At 41.2% G+C, this 26,746-nt stretch overlaps 1 protein-coding gene across 4 annotated transcripts in view; it reads left to right on the plus strand.

The window, feature by feature from the left end:
• Window positions 1–26,746, plus strand: part of LOC138364293 (leukocyte elastase inhibitor-like) — a 77,828-nt gene that overhangs the window by 25,908 nt on the left and 25,174 nt on the right. For 2 of the 4 annotated variants that reach the window (XM_069323884.1, XM_069323882.1), the window contains exons 2-5: window positions 9,058–9,381; window positions 10,927–11,065; window positions 14,690–14,933; window positions 22,873–23,117. In XM_069323884.1, coding sequence (XP_069179985.1) covers window positions 9,059–9,381; window positions 10,927–11,065; window positions 14,690–14,933; window positions 22,873–23,117 — 951 coding nt within the window. In that variant the 5' untranslated portion in view covers window position 9,058. Of the gene's footprint in view, window positions 1–9,042; window positions 9,382–10,926; window positions 11,066–14,689; window positions 14,934–22,872; window positions 23,118–26,746 lie in introns of all 4 variants that reach the window. The other 2 variants (XM_069323883.1, XM_069323885.1) reach the window with 1 other exon arrangement.

Genomic DNA, 26,746 nt, shown 5'->3' on the forward strand with positions numbered 1-26,746 from the left:
CCTCCGCCCTTTTCCATGACTGTTACATCTAGAAAAGGCAGCTTCCCATCCTTTTCCGTCTCGTAAGTGAAACGCAGCACGGAACTCTGCTCAAATGCCTCCTTCAGCTCCTGCAGATGTCTGACATCAGGTACCTGTGTAAAAATGTCGTCAACATACCTGCAGTATATGGCCGGTTTCAAGTTCATGTCGACTAAGACTTTTTGCTCGATGGTACCCATGTAGAAGTTTGCAAACAGGACACCTAGGGGAGAACCCATGGCGACCCCATCTACTTGCTTATACATGTGCCCATCCGGGCTCAAGAAGGGTGCCTCTTTAGTACAAGCTTGGAGTAGTTTCCTCAGAATACTTTCTGGCATGTCAAGAGGAGTACAGGCTGGATCACGATACACTCTGTCGGCTATCATTCCGATTGTCTCGTCCACAGGTACGTTGGTAAACAGCGATTCTACGTCCAACGAGGCTCTTATCCCTGTGGCCCGTGTGCCCCGCAGTAAGTCCACAAATTCCTTTGGAGACTTCAGGCTGAAGGCGCAAGGAACATAAGGAGTCAGCAGGCCGTTGAGTCGCTTCGCCAGTCTGTACGTGGGTGTGGGTATCTGGCTAATGATTGGCCGAAGTGGGTTTCCAGGCTTGTGCGTCTTGACATTTCCATACGCATATCCAGGTTTATATTCCCCAATGATCTTTGGCAGGTGGAGTCCGGATTTCTTGGCGTTCACAGTTTCGATCAGTTTGTTGACCTTTGCTTTTAATTCGGCTGTAGTGTCCTTCGTTACCCTTTGGAACTTAGTTTGGTCAGAGAGTATGATGTTCATTTTCGCCAGATATTCATCTTTTTTAAGAATGACATATATTGGCGACTTGTCACCTCTCCTGACAACTATCTCCTTGTTCTCACGAAGGCTTTTAGCTGCCGCTTTAAGCTCGGGGGACAGTATGGTGCTTCTGTAGTTGCCTCGATTCTTTCCTCCTTCTGCAATAAGTTCTGCTTGTAAGGTATCTTTGGTAGTGACCTTCTTTTGTGTCTCGAGGTCGAATATGTCGTCCAACAGAATTTCCAACTCTACTTTCCGGGCCATTTCACTCGGTCTGGACATAACATGACAGTTTATGCCCAGATTTAGGAGAGTTACTTGGTCCTCAGTGAGGTTAATTCCTGCAAGGTTCAGGAAGCCATCTCTTGGTCGTGGAATTGCCATAGGTCCTCCATATAATGTTGTTAGTTTCTTGATAATCCTTGTTTCAGTGCTGAGGTGATGTTGGTCTGTGAGGATGTCGAGGTGTTGTTCAATGCGGGTACGGATACTATGGTCGATGTTGCTATTTCTCCACTCGTTTGTAGCATGAAGTAGTTGCGTTTTGTTGTCTCTGATTTCATTCTCTGCCTTGTATATCTGATCACGAATCAGATCCTGGCGATATTTTATCGTGAAGGCTTGATTCCTTGCTGCTGGGTCGTGCACTTTAATATTAGTATATTTTGGTAGCAGTCTTTCCTGTAGACATATATTATTAAATATGACCGAAAAAGTAAGATTAATAATTCTAACACGAATTTTCTCAATCTTTCGTACATTATGCTTCACTGTTGGAGGTAAATCAAAAATCACTTCTCCAAAATTCATTTTTATTTCTAGTCTGACGCGACACGGGCGCGTTTCGTAAAACTTATTACATTTTCAAAGACTTCACAAATACACAACTGATTAGAACTTACGTCTCTCTGATATTATATCTACATTTGAGTGAGGTGGGAAGGATGATGTGGCATTAACACAAGACAGAACAGGGGATATTAATAGGGTATTAAAAGTATCAACACAAGACAGAACAGAAAACAATGGGTATTGAATAGAAGTGTTTGTAGAAAGCCTATTGGTCCATATTTCTTGATGCTTCTATATTGGAGCGGAGTCTTGAGGTGGGTAGAATATAGTTGTGCAATAATTGGCTGTTGATTGCTGGTGTTGACTTCTTGATGTGTAGTGCCTCGCAAACGTCAAGCCGCCTGCTATCGCTGTATCTATCGATGATTTCTGTGTTGTTTACTAGGATTTCTCTGGCGATGGTTTGGTTATGGGAAGAGATTATATGTTCCTTAATGGAGCCCTGTTGCTTGTGCATCGTTAAACGCCTAGAAAGAGATGTTGTTGTCTTGCCTATATACTGGGTTTTTTGGAGCTTACAGAAGGAGGAAAGAATCGAGGCAACTACAGAAGCACCATACTGTCCCCCGAGCTTAAAGCGGCAGCTAAAAGCCTTCGTGAGAACAAGGAGATAGTTGTCAGGAGAGGTGACAAGTCGCCAATATATGTCATTCTTAAAAAAGATGAATATCTGGCGAAAATGAACATCATACTCTCTGACCAAACTAAGTTCCAAAGGGTAACGAAGGACACTACAGCCGAATTAAAAGCAAAGGTCAACAAACTGATCGAAACTGTGAACGCCAAGAAATCCGGACTCCACCTGCCAAAGATCATTGGGGAATATAAACCTGGATATGCGTATGGAAATGTCAAGACGCACAAGCCTGGAAACCCACTTCGGCCAATCATTAGCCAGATACCCACACCCACGTACAGACTGGCGAAGCGACTCAACGGCCTGCTGACTCCTTATGTTCCTTGCGCCTTCAGCCTGAAGTCTCCAAAGGAATTTGTGGACTTACTGCGGGGCACACGGGCCACAGGGATAAGAGCCTCGTTGGACGTAGAATCGCTGTTTACCAACGTACCTGTGGACGAGACAATCGGAATGATAGCCGACAGAGTGTATCGTGATCCAGCCTGTACTCCTCTTGACATGCCAGAAAGTATTCTGAGGAAACTACTCCAAGCTTGTACTAAAGAGGCACCCTTCTTGAGCCCGGATGGGCACATGTATAAGCAAGTAGATGGGGTCGCCATGGGTTCTCCCCTAGGTGTCCTGTTTGCAAACTTCTACATGGGTACCATCGAGCAAAAAGTCTTATTCGACATGAACTTGAAACCGGCCATATACTGCAGGTATGTTGACGACATTTTTACACAGGTACCTGATGTCAGACATCTGCAGGAGCTGAAGGAGGCATTTGAGCAGAGTTCCGTGCTGCGTTTCACTTACGAGACGGAAAAGGATGGGAAGCTGCCTTTTCTAGATGTAACAGTCATGGAAAAGGGCGGAGGTTTCCACACTGCAGTCTACACTAAGGAAACAAACATAGGAATGTGCCTCAATGCCAACAGCGACTGCCCCGACAGGTACAAGAGGAGTGTTGTTAACGCATACGTCGACCGTGCTCTCAGCCACAGCTCAGAATGGAAGCAAGTCGACGAAGAACTCTGTAGGGTAAGGCAGGTTCTAGTCAATAACGGCTTCTCCAATGGTTTCATCGAAGACATCATAAGAAGGAAAGTAAAAAGCCATGCAACCTCTGAAGAGACAACTAACACAACACCTATACCCCCTATTAGACTATTTTACAGGAACTTCTTTTCCACGGCTCATAAAACGGAGGAAAGGGTCCTGAAAGATATTGTTAATAGAAACGTTATCCCTACAGACAAAAATCAGAGGATACAACTGACGATTTACTATAAAACCAGAAAAACGGCCAGCCTACTCATGAGAAACTCTCCAGACACAAAACAGAACGCTTTAAAAGAGACTAACGTCGTCTATGCCTTCAAATGCCCACTTGGGGACTGTAAGCTCCAAAAAACCCAGTATATAGGCAAGACAACAACATCTCTTTCTAGGCGTTTAACGATGCATAAGCAACAGGGCTCCATTAAGGAACATATAATCTCTTCCCATAACCAAACCATCGCCAGAGAAATCCTAGTAAACAACACAGAAATCATCGATAGATACAGCGATTGCAGGCGGCTTGACGTTTGCGAGGCACTACACATCAAGAAGTCAACACCAGCAATCAACAGCCAATTATTGCACAACTATATTCTACCCACCTCAAGACTCCGCTCCAATATAGAAGCATCAAGAAATATGGACCAATAGGCTTTCTACAAACACTTCTATTCAATACCCATTGTTTTCTGTTCTGTCTTGTGTTGATACTTTTAATACCCTATTAATATCCCCTGTTCTGTCTTGTGTTAATGCCACATCATCCTTCCCACCTCACTCAAATGTAGATATAATATCAGAGAGACGTAAGTTCTAATCAGTTGTGTATTTGTGAAGTCTTTGAAAATGTAATAAGTTTTACGAAACGCGCCCGTGTCGCGTCAGACTAGAAATAAAAATGAATTTTGGAGAAGTGATTTTTGATTTACCTCCAACAGTGAAGCGTAATGTACGAAAGATTGAGAAAATTCGTGTTAGAATTATTAATCTTACTTTTTCGGTCATATTTAATAATATATATATATATATATATATATATATATATATATATATATATATATATATATATAAAACTTGGCTTATTAGGCAAATCGGGCCTTGCATAGTAGGCTGAGAAGTGCATTCTGGCTACTAGGTACGATATATATATATATATATATATATATATATATATATATATATATATATATATATATATATATATATATGTCGTACCTAGTAGCCAGAACGCACTTCTCTGCCTACTATGCAAGGCCCGATTTGCCTAATATTCTAAGTTTTCATGAATAAATGTTTTTTCGACTACCTAACCTAACCTAACCTAACTTTTTCGGCTACCTAACCTAACCTAGCCTATAGAGATAGGTTAGGTTAGGTTACGTAGGGTTGGTTAGGTTCGGTCATATATCTACGTTAATTTTAACTCCAATAAAAAAATTGACCTCATACATAATGAAATGGGTAGCTTTATCATTTCATAAAAAAAAATTAGAGAAAATATAATAATTCATGAAAACTTGGCTTATTAGGCAAATCGTTCCTTGCATAGTAGGCTGAGAAGTGCATTCTGGTGCCTTATAAGCCAAGTTTTCATGAATTAATGTATTTTCGACTACCTAACCTAACCTAACTTATAAAGAGAGGTTAGGTAGGGTTGGTTAGAATCGGTCATATATCTACGTTATTTTTAACTCAGATTTGAAAAAAATTATCTCATACACAATGAAATGGATAGCTTTATAATTTCATAAGAAAAAAAAATGAAAAATGTTTAAAACAGGAAAACTTGGCTTATTAGGCAAGTCGAGCCTTGCATAGTAGGCCAAGAAGTGCGTTCTGGCTACTAGGTATGACATATGTATATATATATATATATATATATATATATATATATATATATATATATATATATATATATATATATATATATATATATATATATATATATATATGCAAACAAGCCTGAATGGTCCCCAGGACAATATGCAACTGAAAACTCACACCCCAGAAGTGACTCGAACCCATACTCCCAGGAGCAACGCAACTGGTATGTACAAGACGCCTTAATCCACTTGACCATCACGACCGGACTAATGAGGTGATAGCCGAGGCTATTTGAACCACCCCACCGCCGGCACTCGGATAGTAATCTTGGGCATAGCATTTTACCAAATCACCTCATTCTTTGGGGCACACGTGAGGAACACAAATGCAAACAAGCCTGAATGGTCCCCAGGACAATATGCAACTGAAAACTCACACCCCAGAAGTGACTCGAACCCATACTCCCAGGAGCAACGCAACTGGTATGTACAAGACGCCTTAATCCACTTGACCATCACGACCGGACTAATGAGGTGATAGCCGAGGCTATTTGAACCACCCCACCGCCGGCACTCGGATAGTAATCTTGGGCATAGCATTTTACCAAATCACCTCATTCTTATATATATATATATATATATATATATATATATATATATATATATATATATATATATATATATTAGTATATTTTGGTAGCAGTCTTTCCTGTAGACATATATTATTAAATATGACCGAAAAAGTAAGATTAATAATTCTAACACGAATTTTCTCAATCTTTCGTACATTATGCTTCACTGTTGGAGGTAAATCAAAAATCACTTCTCCAAAATTCATTTTTTATTTCTAGTCTGACGCGACACGGGCGCGTTTCGTAAAACTTATTACATTTTCAAAGACTTCACAAATACACAACTGATTAGAACTTGCGTTTCCCTGATTTTATATCTACATTTGAGTGAGGTGGGAAGGGTGATGTGGCATTACATTTGAGTGAGGTGGGAAGGATGATGTGGCATTAACACAAGACAGAACACTAGAGGATATTAATAGGGTATTAAAAGTATCAACACAAGACCGAACAGAAACAATGGGTATTGAATAGAAGTGTTTGTAGAAAGCCTATTGATCCATATTTCTTGATGCTTCTATATTGGAGCGGAGTCTTGAGGTGGGTAGAATATAGTTGTGCAATAATTGGCTGTTGATTGCTGGTGTTGACTTCTTGATGTGTAGTGCCTCGCAAACGTCAAGCCGCCTGCTATCGCTGTATCTATCGATGATTTCTGTGTTGTTTACTAGGATTTCTCTGGCGATGGTTTGGTTATGGGAAGAGATTATATGCTCCTTAATGGAGCCCTGTTGTTTATGCATCGTTAAACGCCTAGAAAGAGATGTTGTTGTCTTGCCTATATACTGGGTTTTTTGGAGATTACAGTCCCCAAGTGGGCATTTGAAGGCATAGACGACGTTAGTCTCTTTTAAAGCGTTCTGTTTCGTGTCTGGAGAGTTTCTCATGAGTAGGCTGGCCGTTTTTCTGGTTTTATAGTAAATCGTCAGTTGTATCCTCTGATTCTTGTCTGTGGACGAGACAATCGGAATGATAGCCGACAGAGTGTATCGTGATCCAGCCTGTACTCCTCTTGACATGCCAGAAAGTATTCTGAGGAAACTACTCCAAGCTTGTACTAAAGAGGCACCCTTCTTGAGCCCGGATGGGCACATGTATAAGCAAGTAGATGGGGTCGCCATGGGTTCTCCCCTAGGTGTCCTGTTTGCAAACTTCTACATGGGTACCATCGAGCAAAAAGTCTTAGTCGACATGAACTTGAAACCGGCCATATACTGCAGGTATGTTGACGACATTTTTACACAGGTACCTGATGTCAGACATCTGCAGGAGCTGAAGGAGGCATTTGAGCAGAGTTCCGTGCTGCGTTTCACTTACGAGACGGAAAAGGATGGGAAGCTGCCTTTTCTAGATGTAACAGTCATGGAAAAGGGCGGAGGTTTCCACACTGCAGTCTACACAAAGGAAACAAACATAGGAATGTGCCTAAATGCCAGCAGCGACTGCCCTGACAGGTACAAGAGGAGTGTTGTTAACGCATACGTCGACCGTGCTCTCAGCCACAGCTCAGAATGGAAGCAAGTCGACGAAGAACTCTGTAGGGTAAGGCAGGTTCTAGTCAATAACGGCTTCTCCAATGGTTTCATCGAAGACATCATAAGAAGGAAAGTGAAAAGCCATGCAACCTCCGAAGAGACAACTAACACAACACCTATACCCCCTATTAGACTATTTTACAGGAACTTCTTTTCCACAGCTCATAAAACAGAGGAAAGGGTCCTGAAAGATATTGTTAATAGAAACGTTATCCCTACAGACAAGAATCAGAGGATACAACTGACGATTTACTATAAAACCAGAAAAACGGCCAGCCTACTCATGAGAAACTCTCCAGACACGAAACAGAACGCTTTAAAAGAGACTAACGTCGTCTATGCCTTCAAATGCCCACTTGGGGACTGTAAGCTCCAAAAAACCCAGTATATAGGCAAGACAACAACATCTCTTTCTAGGCGTTTAACGATGCATAAACAACAGGGCTCCATTAAGGAGCATATAATCTCTTCCCATAACCAAACCATCGCCAGAGAAATCCTAGTAAACAACACAGAAATCATCGATAGATACAGCGATAGCAGGCGGCTTGACGTTTGCGAGGCACTACACATCAAGAAGTCAACACCAGCAATCAACAGCCAATTATTGCACAACTATATTCTACCCACCTCAAGACTCCGCTCCAATATAGAAGCATCAAGAAATATGGACCAATAGGCTTTCTACAAACACTTCTATTCAATCCCCATTGTTTCTGTTCTGTCTTGTGTTGATACTTTTAATACCCTATTAATATCCTCTAGTGTTCTGTCTTGTGTTAATGCCACATCATCCTTCCCACCTCACTCAAATGTAATGCCACATCACCCTTCCCACCTCACTCAAATGTAGATATAAAATCAGGGAAACGCAAGTTCTAATCAGTTGTGTATTTGTGAAGTCTTTGAAAATGTAATAAGTTTTACGAAACGCGCCCGTGTCGCGTCAGACTAGAAATAAAAAATGAATTTTGGAGAAGTGATTTTTGATTTACCTCCAACAGTGAAGCATAATGTACGAAAGATTGAGAAAATTCGTGTTAGAATTATTAATCTTACTTTTTCGGTCATATTTAATAATATATATATATATATATATATATATATATATATATATATATATATATATATATATATATATATATATATATATAATCTTTCGTACATTATGCTTCACTGTTGGAGGTAAATCAAAAATCACTTCTCCAAAATTCATTTTTTATTTCTAGTCTGACGCGACACGGGCGCGTTTCGTAAAACTTATTACATTTTCAAAGACTTCACAAATACACAACTGATTAGAACTTGCGTTTCCCTGATTTTATATCTACATTTGAGTGAGGTGGGAAGGGTGATGTGGCATTACATTTGAGTAATTACATATATATATATATATATATATATATATATATATATATATATATATATATATATATATATATATATATATATATAGATGGGGAGCAGATTTTCTTTACAGCACATGTCCTTAAACATGACAGCATTGTGACTATTATTAATTTTCTTTGAGATATTTTAAATTCTACGCATATCTTATATCATCAATATTGTGAAGAAATACTAGATCACTTAATCTTTCCATGTTTATTGTTCGACGATTTTTTGAACGATTTTTTCAGCAGGATAATTATACCAATATTGATAATGATTCAGAACAAATTAACTCTGCTTTAGTGCACTTGTCCACAGAATGAGGCAAGTGTGGCGTGGAGCGGTGCTGGTGGTGACGCTGGTGAGTGTGGCCCGGCCTCAATGTGTCTCAGACAACGACCACCTACCCCTGCCCCCAACCCCTGACCTGGAAAAGATCACTCCCTTCAGCCTTGACCTCTTCAAGCAGTTCAACCCACCCAACACCCCGGGAAACTTCTTCTTCTCCCCTTACAGCATTTGGAACGCCCTCGTCCTGGCCTACTTTGGGTCTGGTGGCAGGACCCGCCAGCAGCTGCAGGAGACTCTGCATCTGCGTGACGCTGCACACACTCTGGCCACCTATAAGGCTCTCGACCGACTGTAAGTATACTCACATTAGAAAGCGGACGCCTGCCTTCATATATATATATATATATATATATATATATATATATATATATATATATATATATATATATATATATATGTCGTACCTAATAGCCAGAACTCACTTCTCAGCCTAATATGCAAGGCCCGATTTGCCTAATAAGCCAAGTTTTCCTGAATTAATATATTTTCTATAATTTTTTTCTTATGAAATGATAAAGCTGCCCTTTTCACTATGTATGAGGTCAATTTTTTTTTATTGGAGTTAAAATTAACGAAGATATATGACCGAACCTAACCAGCCCTACCTAACCTAATCTAACCTATCTTTATAGGTAAGGTTAGGTTAGGTAGCCAAAAAAAGCTAGGTTAGGTTAGGTTAGGTAGGTTAGGTAGACGAAAAAACATTAATTCATGAAAACTTGGCTTATTAGGCAAATCGGGCCTTGCATAGTAGGCTGAGAAGTGAGTTCTGGCTACTAGGTACGACATATATATATATATATATATATAATCTTTGGACAACACCCACCAGTGGGACTCGAACCCAGAAAGCACAACTACCTTCCAGTAGCTGCCATAACTAGTATGCTTTAACCCACTACACCATTTTGGGATGTATATATATCTCGAACTCTCTACTTCTTTGTAGGGTCTGATGGTGTAGTGGGTTAAAGCATACTAGTTATGGCAGCTACTGGAAGGTAGTTGTGCTTTCTGGGTTCGAGTCCCACTGGTGGGTGTTGTCCAAAGATTATTAATCTTCACTTGTGGTTTATGCAAGTATAGGCTTATAAGCTGGACACGAGTTCTCTCACATTGACAGTGGCTTGACGAAAAATGCAGACTAACCCCACACTCATCTGGTGCCCTCGGGAAGTGGAGATGTTTGGGATGTATATATATCTCGAACTCTCTACTTCTTTGTAGGGTCTGATGGTGTAGTGGGTTAAAGCATAGTAGTTATGGCAGCTACTGGAAGGTAGTTGTGCTTTCTGGGTTCGAGTCCCACTGGTGGGTGTTGTCCAAAGATTATTAATCATCACTTGTGGTTTATGCAAGTATAGGCTTATAAGCTGGACACGAGTTCCCTCACATTGACAGTGGCTTGACGAAAAATGCAGACTAACCCCACACTCATCTGGTGCCCTCGGGAAGTGGAGATGTTTGGGATGTATATATATCTCGAACTCTCTACTTCTTTGTAGGGTCTGATGGTGTAGTGGGTTAAAGCATACTAGTTATGGCAGCTACTGGAAGGTAGTTGTGCTTTCTGGGTTCGAGTCCCACTGGTGGGTGTTGTCCAAAGATTATTAATCTTCACTTGTGGTTTATGCAAGTATAGGCTTATATATATATATATATATATATATATATATATATATATATATATATATATATATATATATATATATATAAACATTTATATATATATATAAATGAACTTGAACATTTTTTTGTTTTTTGTTTGTTGTATAATATATATTCCTTATATATGTGTTTATATGAATTTATCATAAGTACGTGACGACCGTGCAGGTATGCGGAGAGACAAGCCAACACCAGCGAGTATGTGATAGACTTGGCCAACAAAGTGTATATGGACAATAACGTCACCCTCCGGGAGTGTGTCAAGGACGTCCTACGTAAAGAAGTGCAGATTATCGACTTCAGTCAGGTTGGATATGTTCTTAATTTGTACACGCAATAAGCTGCATGACCTGTGACCTCTTAGTGACCTCCTCGCTGCTAAAATACATACAGTAATCTACATGACAGTCGGAGAATTGAGGACTAGAACCGGGCATGGAGTCCTGTGCAACATATGTTGCACTGCATGTTGCACAACTTTAGTCTATGTTGCATGATAATGATAATGAGGACATTGATGATGATGGAAAGGGGAGAATGATAACTGTTGGAAAGTGTTGAAATTAAAAAAAAAAAATGTCAATAGGATTGTTTAGTGAAAGAATAATTTTTTCGTAGATTGTACAGCGGGTATGAGGTTCCATTTTTAGAGGGGGAAGTGTACAGCGGCTAGCAGGTTCCATTTTGAGGTAAGAGATAGGTGAGTGCATAGACGAACCAAAGTATGAAGATGTAAGATTAGAATATTTAGGTAGAGAGTGTGTATGAAGAGAGAATAATATTAAAATAGAGGAATAAAAGACAGAGGAATAAATGACTAGGGATTGTACTAGTACTAGTAGTAGAACAGTTAAAGACAGAAGAAAAAGTTAGCTTACTTGTATAGAAACTGGATAAGTACCTCACAGTACGGCGTGACCCCCTCCCTTCTTCAGGTGGGCTCCTGAAGAAACCACAACTATGCCCTCCTTACACACCATCGCCTTCTCATACCTGGTGTGGTAACCGTAATGACTACTCATGCCCTTGCACGTGTTAATATCTCTCTCACACCCCCGTCCCACCCAACCCCCACACCTCCCACCCCACCCTAAACACCTGGCAGCTCCCATCTCCTGTTTCCCCCTTGAAGCAAAACAAAAAATATTATGCCTACGATCTACATTGTCGTCAGTTAATAATGGTGATCAATGCTTTACGGCCATCTTTTCGCCGCTTAACCAGTGTGTGCTGTTAGTGATTTATACATTATATATATGTGTGTAAATCATGAAAAATAAACACGTGATTAAAAATGAGATAGTGTCAGACTACGGAGGAAAATTGAAACAGGAATTTCCTTAAGAACTTTCGTATATTAATACATCTTCAGAAGGTGTGGTTTTACAGGTCGAGTACTGGACATAAATAGGCAGAAGAGAACCGGGCCCGGTTCTAAAAATATATATATAAATGCAACAATGATCACAAAAACACTGATCCAAGTATGCAGAATAACCACATGTGAAAAATAAAAATGCTTAACGCGTTTTCGGCTAATTCGCCTTCATCAGAGCAAAGTAGAATGAAGATAAGATTGCTGATCAGACCTTTATATCCGCCTGGGCAGACACCTGACCACCAAAAATAAGTGGAGGAAAGGAATTATAAGAAAGAAGGTAACTGTAGATGGCCTATTGGCCCATATGAGGCAGCTCCTATTAATATCTCCAAGTGCCATACGTGTTAAATTATTGCTTTATTGATTATATATAGCAATAATTGCGATATTTATATAATATATATATATATATATATATATATATATATATATATATATAATAATTGCGATATATATATATATATATATATATATATATATATATATATATATATATATATATATATATATATATATATATGTCGTACCTAGTAGCCAGAACACACTTCTCGGCCTACTATGCAGGGCCTGATTTGCCTAATAGGCCGAGTGATTTTCTTTATTTTCAATAAATTGTTTCGAATTAGTTTATTTGAATTATTATTATTATATTATATTAAGAACATAAATCATTGACTTAATTGTGTTAGTTTAGGTTAGGTTAAGATAGGTTAGGTTAGGTTAGGTAGGGTTGGTTAGGTTCGGTCATATATCTACGTTAGTTTTAACTCAAATTTAAAAAAAGTTAACTCATACATAATGAAATGGATAGCTTTATCATTTCATAAGAAAAAAATATTGAAAAATATATAAATTCAGGAAAACTTGGCTTATTAGGCAAATCGGGACTTACATAGTTGCCCGAGTACGACGTTCTGGCTACTAGGTACAACATATATATATATATATATATATATATATATATATATATATATATATATATATATATATATATTATATATATATATATATATATATGATAGATGTTCCCTTCGGGAATCTTAATTTTAAGATGAATAGGAAAACCAGGGATATACTGAACATCTTGTTTCAGATTCTTTACTTTAAAATGCATAACGTTTCGAATACTTCTCGTATTCATCATCAGATCTAAAAGAAAAAACAGAAATCACAATCAAATAGCTGGTAAACAAAGAACTCATACTGAATATAATTGCCTATCAAAGAAAGGGAAATGCTTAAAAAACAAAACACTTAAGCGCACTGAAAGTGATCAATACAAATAAAACTTATTAACTGTCACATATATTAAAGCTAATTTAAAAATCCATTAAACTACAAGATAAAATTTATAACTACTAAAACAATCCATTCTATTAAACTTACGTGAAGTGATCAGAAGTGAAACTTGATACCTAACACATAGATACTAAACAATATAACAAATATTTATATAATGACTACAAATCTACGAAAAATGTATGTAAAATACAAACAAAATAAACGACAATTATAAAGTACTAACCAAAATCTTATAAAAAACTCAAATATTAAATAAAATTAAATACCAAAAAATGTATTATATATCATAAATAAAAGATTATATTAATGTACAATGTCAAGACTTGAAATAAGTAAGAAAGGGCAAAGACATGGTAAACTAAACAAAATTATAATAAAATTAAACTACCAAAATGAATTATAAATCAAATTACAGGGCCTACTATACAGTGTACAATTGAACAGCTGAAAGGTTGCTATTTAACAGAGGCCGCAGCTCCTTTATATATAAGGATTCCATTACTCTCAAATCTGACTGGCCATTCATACAAGTGTCCAGAATTTTAAAATCAGATTCCAGCAGAGAATGATTAAACTCATAACAATGGTTTCTAATCTCCGAAAATGCTGGTTTAGACAATGGTAATCCAGTCCTAAAAGATAATCCCCGGTGCTCAAGTATCCTAATCTTAAAGTTCCGAATGGAACTCCCGATATATCCAGCATTACAGCTGTAATGCTGGATATTTGCCGATTTCCCAATTAAGCCAAGTTTTCCTGAATTAATATTTTTTCTCAAATTTTTTCTTATGAAATGATAAAGCTACCCATTTCATTATGTATGAGGTCAATTTTTTTATTGGAGTTAAAATTAACGTAGATATATGACCGAACCTAACCAACTCTACCTAACCTAACCTAACCTATCTTTATAGGTTAGGTTAGGTAGCCGAAAAAGTTAGGTTAGGTTAGGTTAGGTAGTCGAAAAACAATTAATTCATGACAGACAGGACTACCAGTGTTGTTCTGTAACATCAACTACTATCCACAGAGGTAGTGCAACTAGGACTACCATTCTTGTACCGTAGCATTATCTACTGTCCAACACTTTTCATACAAAATTGAAGAACCTGCATTTTGGTAGTTTCTTTAATATTTTGTGTTCAAAAAGTTATTTTTCTACTTGCCAATTAGTCCAAATTATCTCTCATTTGTCTGAGATAAACTTTACCTTCCTGTGTGTAGTCAACTGCGAGCTTATGTTGACAGGCGGCTGCATCAGCTGAAACAATCAACCAGTTCGTTAGCAAGACAACGCGGGGCAAGATCCCAGTCCTGGTGACCGCCGCCGACGTCAGAGATGTGCCGATGGTGCTGGTGAACGCTGCCTACTTCAAGGGCCTTTGGCTGACCGCCTTCAAGAAACAAGATACATTAAAAAGAAAGTTTTTCACCACCCCGGACCAGCACACTCTCGTTGACATGATGACGCAAACTGCTAATTTCAGAATCGGTGAGTAAACTGCTGCGTCTTTAACTAATATGTTAAAAGATTAAAAACTATGTAATAATTTGTTTCGGTTTATAAGTCGATGTCCACTGCCTTAGTGGACATTATAATGTATGTATGTGTGTGTGTACTCACCTATTTGAGCCTGCAGAAACGAGCATTGGCTCTTGGATCACACCTTTCTAGCCTTCGGTTGTTTACAGCAATGACTCTTGTCCTACTTCTCTAGCATACCTAGTTTTAAAGCTATGAATAGTGTTTGCTTCCACAATGTGCTCCTTTAGTTCATTCCATTTCCCTCACTACTCTCACGGTAAAAGAAAACTTTCTAAGATCTCTATGACTCATCTGAGTTTCCAGCTTCCACCCTTTTCCCCTTGTTCTGTTGGTATTCCGTGTGAACAGTTCGTCTGTTTCCACTCTGTCAACCCCCTAAGTATTTTGTATACTGTTATCATATATCCCCGCTCCCTTTTTCTTCTAATGTCGTCCGGTTCAGTTCGGTTTAGCAAAGACAAATCCTAAAGATTTTTTTTTCAGTTATATGGAACAAAGATTAGGGAAACGATAGGTACATTTAAAACTGAGACAGGTCATATAACTGATAATGACGAAGAGATGAGTAGTATTTTTAATAAATATTTTATCTCTGTATTTACAAAGGGGGAACTTAACATTATGCCTTCAGCTAAACAAGTCTATGTGGATAGAGAAGAGAATAGGTTGACTAGTTTAGCAGTTTGAGTTGCCAGAGAGGATGTTATTAAACAAAGAGTGAAACTCAAGCAAAACAAGTTCCCAGTGCCAGACGAAGTGTTTGTCAGGGTGCATAAAGAATGCAAAGAGGAGCTTTGCGGCCGGCCATTGTGTACCATATTTAACAAATCATTAGTCAGGCAGAGTGGCAGTGTCGTGAAAGGTTGCTAATGCGGTATCAATTTAAAAAAAAAAAAGGAGACAGATCACTTGTGTCAAACTATCGGCCAATTAGCCGTACGTCTATTTTGGGAAAGTTACTTGAATCGATAATTGCAAAAACATAAAACAAGAAAACATAAATTAATAAATGATTCACAACTTGGTTTTACAAATGGCCGTTAATTTAAAAAAAAATTGCTATCATTTTATTCCAGCATAGTTGAGGCAGTTGATAGTAATAAATAATAAATAAATAAATTGTTATTCAGGAAAAGTACATACATAGTTGATTTACAAATATAATGTTAGATTTATAGATAGAACTAGTACATACAATACCTAAAGCCACTAATACTCATAGCGTTTCGGGCAGAGTGAAGGGAAAAGAAAAACGCTTAGACTAAAACTTAATAGTAATTGGGATTAGGGATAAATTGTGTTGAAAAAAGGAATACAAAATAAAAAAGGTGGAACATGGCCGAATTAAGCAATTGTACAAGTTGGAGAACAAACAGCATTGTTTAACAAAAGCAAGACATGGGTTGACATTTAGGGGGTAAGGTAGGTTACATGGAGTTAATTAAGTAGCACTTGGTTTTTCTCTTAAACTGGTTGGGAGAGGTACAGCCTTTGACATGATTTGGGAGGTCATTCCACATTCTGGGTCCCTTGATTTGTAGAGCATTTCTCGTTTGATTAAGGCGCACTCTTGGAATATCAAATAGGTATTTGTTTCTGGTGTGATGCCCATGAGTTCTGTTACAACCTTCTAGGAAACTTCTAAGGTCAGGATTGACATTGCAGTTCAGAGTTTTAAATATATAGAGTACGCATGAGAGGATGTGCAGTGACTTAATATCTAACATATTCAGAGATTTGAGTAAGGGTACCGAGTGCTGTCTTGGGCCAAAGTTAGATATTGTTCTAATAGCAGCTTTGTGTTGAATAATTAGAGGACGTAAATGATTTTGTGTAGTAGAAGAACTGCAAGCACAAATACCATAATTGAGATAAGGATAGATGAGAGAGTAATAGAGCGTCACCAGGGCAGTGACATGATATCTGATCTTAGAAAGAATGCCAACAGTTTTAGAAACTTTTTTTGAGATATTTAGAATGTGTACACATTAGTCAACCTATTCTCTTTCCCACCCACATAGTGGTAAAGGTTGTGATGTGGTGTACCTTGACTTTAGCAAAGATTTTGATGCAGTGCCACATGAAAGTCTTATAAAAAAGATAGAGGCTCATGGTATTGGGGGTGATATATTAAGTTGGATTAGGGCATGGCTATACCAAAGGAAACAAAGAGTTAGACAAACAAACTGAGACAAACTTGTCTGCTCCCTCCTTGCACTTCTGCCTGATGTAGCCCATCATGTCTTGGGCAGTCTTTCCTCTGAGCTTTGTTTCCCACGTTATATCAGTTAGGAATTTCCTAATCTGCTCATAGAAATTCCTTTTCGGAATTCCGGCCTCTTGTTTTCTGGTCACCTCCTTGAACACATTAACCGTTCTTCGACCAGATACTCAAACGTCAGTACACTGTGATCGCTCATTCCTACTGCGGTCTCTAAACCGATTTCCCTTATGTCGGAGTCGTTCAGAGTGAAGACTAGGTCGAGTCTCGCTGGTTCATCGTTGCCTCTCATTCTTGTGGGTCCCCTGACATGCTGGCTTAAAACATTTCTTGTCGCAACGTCCAATAGTTTAGTTCTTCTTGTTTATTTCCCTCCATGAGGTTTCCTTGCTCTCCAAGTCTATCTTTCCGTGATTGAATTCTCCCTATGAAGAGCAGATGGGATCGATTTCTACAGGCAGCAGAGGCTTCCCTCTCAATTACAGTGTTAACTGCCATGTTATGTCTGTCATGTTTGTGTGTGTGTGTGTATGTGTATTCACCTAGTTGTGCTTATCGGCGGGGGGGGGGGGGGGGGGGAGTTAAGCTCTGATCTTTTTCTGCCCGCCTCTCAATTGTCAATCAATCGACTGTTCCGCCCCTCCCCCCCCCCACACGCACCCCCAGGAAAAAGCCCGTATCAGCTATTTAACTCCCAGGTACCTATTTACTGCTAGGTAACAGGTGCATAGGTGCATCAGGGTGAAAGAAACTCTGCCACGTTGTTTCTGACATCACAGGGGATAGAGCCCGGACATTAGAATTACAAGTCCAGAGCGCTGTCCACTCAGCTATCAGGGCCCCAACTATAGGACAACTATGTGTGTGTTTGTGTGTGTGTATATGCGTGTGAGTGTGTGTACTCACCTAGTTGTCACCTAGTTGTATTCACCTAGTTGTCAAATAATTGTACTCACCTAATTTTGTTTGAAGGGGATGAGCTTTGCCTCTTGGCCACACGTTTCAACCGTCAATCTTCTGGTGTACAGATTCCTGAGCTTCTCGAGCTTCATCATATCTACATATGAAATTGTGAATGGAGTTAGCATCCACCACATCACTTCCTAGTGAATTCCATTTACTAACTACTCTGACGCTGAAAAAGTTCTTTCTAATGTCTCTGTAGGCCATTTGGGTGCGGACACAAGGGGACACAGCTACCATATGCGTCTCCATGTGGGTGTACCACCCGTGTTAAATAATCCATCCTTGCCTACCCTAATAATACATCCTCTTCATCCTGTGTGTTCGTGTTGGTGGATGGATGAATTGATGCACCGCACACACCGTCACCCTGATGGGACACATGAGGGAGTTGATACACCACACCAGTCACCTGATGAGACACATGAGGGTGTTGATACACCACACCAGTCACCTGATGAGACACATGAGGGTGTTGATACACAACACCAGTCACATGATGAGACACATGAGGGAGTTGATACACCACACCAGTCACATGATGAGACACATGAGGGAGTTGATACACCACACACACCGTCACCTGATGAGACACATGAGGGTGTTGATACACCACACCAGTCACCTGATGAGACACATGAGGGAGTTGATACACCACACACACCGTCACCTGATGAGACACATGAGGGAGTTGATACACCACACCAGTCACATGATGAGACACATGAGGGAGTTGATACACCACACACACCGTCACCTGATGAGACACATGAGGGAGTTGATACACCACACACACCGTCACCCTGATGAGACACATGAGGGTGTTGATACACCACACCAGTCACCTGATGAGACACAGGAGGGAGTTGATACACCACACACACCGTCACCCTGATGGGACACATGAGTGTGTTGATACACCACACCAGTCACATGATGAGACACATGAGGGAGTTGATACACCACACACACCAGTCATTTGATGAGGCATATGAGGGAGTTGATACAAGAAACACACCAGTTACCTGATGAGACATATGAGGGAGTTGATACACCACACACACCAGTCACCTGATGAGACATATGAGGGAGTTGATACAAGAAACACACCAGTTACCTGATGAGACATATGAGGGAGTTGATACAAGAAACACACCAGTTACCTGATGAGACATATGAGGGAGTTGATACACCACACACACCAGTCACCTGATGAGACGCATGAGGGAGTTAGTTCGCCACACACTCCAGTCACCTGATGAGACACATGATGGAGTGGATACACAACACACCAGTCACCTGATGAGACACATGATGGAGTGGATACACAACACACCAGTCACCTGATGAGACACATGATGGAGTGGATACACAACACACCAGTCACCTGGTGAGACACATGAGGGAGTTGATACACCAAAAACACACACACCAGTCAGCAGATGAGACACATGAAGGAGTTGATACACTACAGACACCAGTCACCTGATGAGACACATGATGGAGTGGATACACAACACACCAGTCACCTGATGAGACACATGATGGAGTGGATACACAACACACCAGTCACCTGATGAGACACATGATGGAGTGGATACACAACACACCAGTCACCTGATGAGACACATGATGGAGTGGATACACAACACACCAGTCACCTGATGAGACACATGATGGAGTGGATACACAACACACCAGTCACCTGATGAGACACATGATGGAGTGGATACACAACACACCAGTCACCTGGTGAGACACATGATGGAGTGGATACACAACACACCAGTCACCTGGTGAGACACATGAGGGAGTTGATACACCAAAAACACACACACCAGTCAGCAGATGAGACACATGAAGGAGTTGATACACTACAGACACCAGTCACCTGATGAGACACAGGAGGGAGTTGGTACACCACACACACCAATCACCTTATGAGACACATGAGGGTGTGGATACACCACACACACCAATTACCTGATTAGACACATGAGGGTGTGGATACCCCACACACACCAGTCACCTAATGAGACACATGAGGGATTGGATACCCAACACACTCCAGACACCTGATGAGACACATGAGTGAGTTGATACACCACACACACCAGTCACCTGACGAGACGCAGGAGGGAGTTGATACACCACACACACCAGTCACCTGACGAGACTCAGGAGGGAGTTGATACCCCACACACACCAGTCACCTGACGAGACGCAGGAGGGAGTTGATACCCCACACACACCAGTCACCTGACGAGACGCAGGAGGGAGTGGATACCCAACACACCAGTCACCTGACGAGACGCAGGAGGGAGTGGATACCCAACACACCAGTCTCCTGATTACACACATGTGAGGGAGTTGATAGACCAACCCACATCAGTGACCTGATGAGACACGTGAGGGATACCTGCTTGATGGGGTTCTGGGAGTTCTTCTACTCCCCAAGCCCTGGCCGGACTTGTGAGAGTTTGGTCCACCAGGCTGTTGCTTGGAGGGAGTTAATACATCACACACACCACTCACATGATGAGATACTTGAGGGAGTTGATACACCTCACACACCAGTCACCTGATGAGACACATGAGGGAGTTGATACACCACACACACACCAGTCACCTGATTAGACACATGAGGGAGTTGATACACCACACACACACCAGTCACCTGATGAGACACATGAGGGAGTTGATACACCACACACACACACCAGTAACCTGATGAGACACATGAGGGAGTGGATACACAACACACACACCAGTCACCTGATGAGACACATGAGGGAGTTGATACACCACACACCAGTCACCTGATGAGACACATGAGGGAGTTGATATACCACACATAAACCAGTCACCTGATGAGGCACATGAGGGAGTTGATATACCATACACACACCAGTCACCTGATGAGACACATGAGGGAGTTGATACACCACACATACACCAGTCACCTGATGAGACACATGAGGGAGTTCATACACCACACACACCAGTCACCTGATGAGACACATGATGGAGTTGATATACCACACATAAACCAGTCACCTGATGAGGCACATGAGGGAGTTGATATACCATACACACACCAGTCACCTGATGAGACACATGAGGGAGTTGATACACCACACATACACCAGTCACCTGATGAGACACATGAGGGAGTTCATACACCACACACACCAGTTACCTGATGAGACACATGAGGGAGTTCATACACAACACAAACAAGTCACTTGATGAGACTCATGAGGGACTTGATACACCACATTCATCAGTCACCTGATGAGACACATGAGGGAGATGATACACAACACACACCAGTCACCTAATGAGACACATGAGGGAGTTGATACACCACTCACACAAGTCACCTGATGAGACACATGAGGGAGTTGATACACAACACACACCAATCACCTGATGAGACACATGAGGGAGTTGATACACAACACACACCAGTCACCTGGTGAGACACATGAAGAAGTTGATACACAACACACACTAGTCACCTGATGAGACACATGAGGGAGTTGATACACAACACACACCAGTCACCTGATGAGACACATGAAGGAGTTGATACACAACACACATCAGTCACCTGGTGAGACACATGAGGGAGTTGATACACAACACACACCAGTCACCTGATGAGACACATGAAGGAGTTGATACACCACTCACCAGTCACCTGATGAGACACATGAAGGAGTTGATACAAAACACACACCAGTCACCTGATGAGACACATGAAGGAGTTGATACACAACACTCACCAGTCACCTGATGAGACACATGAAGGAGTTGATACACAACACACACCAGTCACCTGGTGAGACACATGAAGGAGTTGATACACAACACACACCAGTCACCTGATGAGACACATGAAGGAGTTGATACACAACACACACCAGTCACCTGGTGAGACACATGAGGGAGTTGATACACAACACACACCAGTCACCTGATGAGACACATGAAGGAGTTGATACACAACACTCACCAGTCACCTGATGAGACACATGAAGGAGTTGATACAAAACACACACCAGTCACCTGGTGAGACACATGAGGGAACTCACTTTAAACCAAAAGACTCCTCGTCATCTTCCAACTTTAGAGGGCAAGAAAATGAATGATATATACTTATATCCGTTGCAACCTACCTATATGTGCTCTACTAAATATATATCAGTTAAAGTCAAGGGCCAATATAGGTGTGTGTGGGATTACTTTGACACTGAATGAGTTGGATCTTATGAGGGATTGACGATTCATTATATCTATAACATGACGCTTCTCGTCTATTTCCATTTACACACATCGTTTGTCTTTTTCCAGATTTTTGTGAGATCTCTTGTCTCATGTAATCTTTTTGAAATATTTAGTTAGCTGATAACAAAATTCTTCTGCGGGTTTCTGATAGTCTTTTATCGCATCTATTTCCCTCTGTTTTTTTCTTGTCCTCATCTGCAATTCTTACCATGCCAACCAGTATTTATTTTGCACACTTGGTACCCCATCTTAGTGTGTGAAGATCTGAAAGCTGTTCTGTATATGACAGACCTCCCTGTTATTTAATGTTAGACATTTACTTTGTTATCTAACCATTTGCGAAGATAATGCCAGCGTGATGCTAGCACGATGTGGCGGACAGTCTGAACACCAGTTGTTTGTTTGACGCAGGTGACTCGAGTCAGCTGGGAGCGACGGTGCTGGAGATGCCGTACAAGGGGAAGGCGGCGTCCATGTTGGTGTTCCTGCCTCACACCACGGCCAGCGACGACGCCACAACGCCCCTGGACGCCATGTTGCGACGCCTCTCACACAACACCTTCACGGATGCTCTCACCAAACTCAGAACACAGAAAGTCATCCTTAAACTTCCAAAGTTCAAGTTCGAGCAAACAATCAATGATGAACTGAAGCTGGTGAGTGAAATGTCTGTTAAAGTTGAATTAGTTTCTTGATACCATCTTAAGCTGACAACACCAGGGGAGTCGTCACCTTAAGCTGACAACACCAGGGGAGTCGTCACCTTAAGCTGACAACACCAGGGGAGTCGTCACCTTAAGCTGACAACACCAGGGGAGTCGTCACCTTAAGCTGACAACACCAGGGGAGTCGTCACCTTAAGCTGACAACACCAGGGGAGTCGTCACCTTAAGCTGACAACACCAGGGGAGTCGTCACCTTAAGCTGACAACACCAGGGGAGTCGTCACCTTAAGCTGACAACACCAGGGGAGTCGTAACCTTAAGCTGACAACACCAAGGGAGTCGTCACCTTAAGCTGACAACACCAGGGGAGTCGTCACCTTAAGCTGACAACACCAGGGGAGTCGTCATGTTAAGCTGACAACACCAGGGGAGTCGTCACCTTAAGCTGACAACACCAGGGGAGTCGTCACCTTAAGCTGACAACACCTGGGGAGTCGTCATGTTAAGCTGACAACACCAGTGGAGTCGTCACCTTAAGCTGACGACACCAGGGGAGTAGTCATGTTAAGCTGACAACACCAGGGGAGTCGTCATGTTAAGCTGACAACACCAGGGGAGTCGTCACCTTAAGCTGACAACACCAGGGGAGGAGTCATGTTAAGCTGACAACACCAGGGGAGTCGTCATGTTAAGCTGACGACACCAGGGGAGTCGTCATGTTAAGCTGACAACACCAGGGGAGTCGTCATCTTAAGCTGACGACACCAGGGGAGTCGTCATGTTAAGCTGACGACACCAGGGGAGTCGTCATGTTAAGCTGACGACACCAGGGGAGTCGTCATGTTAAGCTGACAACACCAGGGGAGTCGTCATGTTAAGCTGACAACACCAGGGGAGTCGTCATGTTAAGCTGACAACACCAGGGGAGTCGTCATGTTAAGCTGACGACACCAGGGGAGTCGTCATCTTAAGCTGACGACACCAGGGGAGTCGTCATGTTAAGCTGACGACACCAGGGGAGTCGTCATGTTAAGCTGACAACACCAGGGGAGTCGTCATTGTGAGATTTTTTTCTACGCCTACCTCCCTTAGGAGGTGGACTACAAGTTTAAAGGCTGCTCACGGCAGTTAAGCATGAGTCCAATAGAAAAAGGAAAAGCTGGAGCAAACCGCCAGGCCTCCACCACTAGGGGTGAAAACCTGTCCACAATAGGCCGCTGGCTCCTCCTAGTTAAACAGGACGTTAAAACTAATAAAGGGTAACCGATGGGTTCTCACAATCAAATATTTATATTTGATGTGGCGCTATGAATTGAAATTCGAATTCCTAAGAACAGCCGTCATATCAAATAATCACATCAACATTCAATCGTATAAAGCAGAACATGGGTGGAAAAGAATGGTTGAAGGGTTGACATCAAAGACCGTTTTCTATAAAATAAACAATTTATTAATAACAAGAGACTAAACTACTACAACATCGAGTTTACACTACGTTAATGTCCATCCAGTGGCACTATAACCAACAGCTAAATAGCAACCCTTGCTGTGCGGCTGCATACTGAACTAACCTGAACACAGGTGTGCCCACTGATGACACAATATTGCAAATCAAAAAAATATATCACAGACTAAGTTACATTACAGAGAGTGACTCGTTACTTTAATGTCTATCCAGTGGCAATTTCAACACAGCTATTCAACAGCCCCTCGAGAAATGACAGCAGTCTCCATCTTGCTGACACTTCGGGCGGACCAGTGAACTAACTGAACAATGATGGATGCCCACTGATGACACAAGCTTGCAATTAATATTGTCACTGCTTCACGGTGAACAGATACTATAATCACAATCTTAAGGGTCCTCCAACCATAACAGGAGAGACCCACGTAACTAGGCGGGTAGTCCAACAGTGACTCCCCCTATCACAACCTAATGTGAACACTCTTTGCAACCCCCTACAACAAGTTGCACTGTAAACAGTAAACGAAGCCAGGCAAGGTGGGATTCTGAGACACGGCTCCAGTAATCCCTAAGTTACTTTACTCTCGTCACCAGACGATAAACAAAAGAAAATTGCCTTAATCAATTACAAAATTGATTATGTGATTAATTACGTTAATTGCCTGATCACAGCAGTCAGCAACAAAGTACTACGTTAATCACAAAGACTTGTCTCTTAGACAACAGCATGATAGTACTCTACGTTAATCATTAACACTTGTCTCTCTTAACACAAGTCATCTTGTTACCAATAACTCAAGACTCTTACATTACATCACACTTGACTCCTTGCAAGTATTCAGTGAGTAATTCCTAATTAAGGTCAAACGGACCACTAATTACATCCCCGTCGAGTTATGTTAACTAAGCCTACCACTAACTTGGTAGCTTCTCAACAGTCTATGTCAAAATTTACTTTAATGAGTGTTAATTACCCTCATTAACCCTGAGCAATTTATTAACTGTCACCAGGACCGATATATAATCATACATAAATACGTCTCACTCCTCACTGCCTAAGCAGGTCTCATCAAACACTCTGAATTCACGGGAGAGGAGTTAATTACTCCCCTAATTAACATAAGTGCATCTTAATCCACTGTCATCAGACAGGATATGATTAATATAGTAGAATATAGAATATAGTATAGAATATAGTAGATAGGGACAGTGGGAATCTCGTTAATCCATTCATGCGCGTCACTAATTAGATGACGAGGCATTTGGCTTCGTCAAATTAAACTTCCCACTTATTTCAAGGTGAAGAAAAAAGTGAATTCCTCTAGGGAGCCGGTCGGCCGAGCGGACAGCACGCTGGACTTGATTCTGTGGTCCTGGGTTCGATCCCAGGCGCCGGCGAGAAACAATGGGCAGAGTTTCTTTCACCCTATGCCCCTGTTACCTAGCAGTAAAATAGGTACCTGGGTGTTAGTCAGCTGTCACGGGCTGCTTCCTGGAGGTGGAGGCCTGGTCGAGGACCGGGCCACGGGGACACTAAAAAGCCCCGAAATCATCTCAAGATAACCTCAAGATAGAATATATTACACTTATTTAGAGGTGTCCCCCCACCTCTAAAACCGTTGAGAGTCAAATATCCTCTCATACCACTTCACTCTCAACTCTCATCCTATTTCACAGAAACAGGAAAACTTCTGTAACTCTCTACAGAGCGATCACAGACCTCTAGTTAGTCTTAAACGACAGTCCTAAACATCAGCTTTCATCCAACACCACACAAGTGCATGTTAGTTTGAAAACTTCTTGTCTAGAGTCCCTAGAGCGACTCTAGCCTAATCTAGAAACTAGAAAAACTAGCTGAGGGAATCTTCATTCCTTCACAGTCATGTTAAGCTGACGACACCAGGAAAGTCGTCATGTTAAGCTGACGACACCAGGGGAGTCGTCATGTTAACCTGACGACACCAGGGGAGTCGTCATGTTAAGCTGACGACACCAGGAAAGTCGTCATCTTAAGCTGACGACACCAGGGGAGTCGTAATGTTAAGCTGACGACACCAGGGGAGTCATGTTAAGCTGACGACACCAGGGGAGTCGTCATGTTAAGCTGACGACACCAGGGGAGTCGTCATGTTAAGCTGACGACACCAGGGGAGTC

The sequence above is a fragment of the Procambarus clarkii genome, chromosome 13 (genome assembly GCF_040958095.1).
Source record: "Procambarus clarkii isolate CNS0578487 chromosome 13, FALCON_Pclarkii_2.0, whole genome shotgun sequence".
Classification (NCBI taxonomy): Eukaryota; Metazoa; Arthropoda; class Malacostraca; order Decapoda; family Cambaridae; genus Procambarus; species Procambarus clarkii.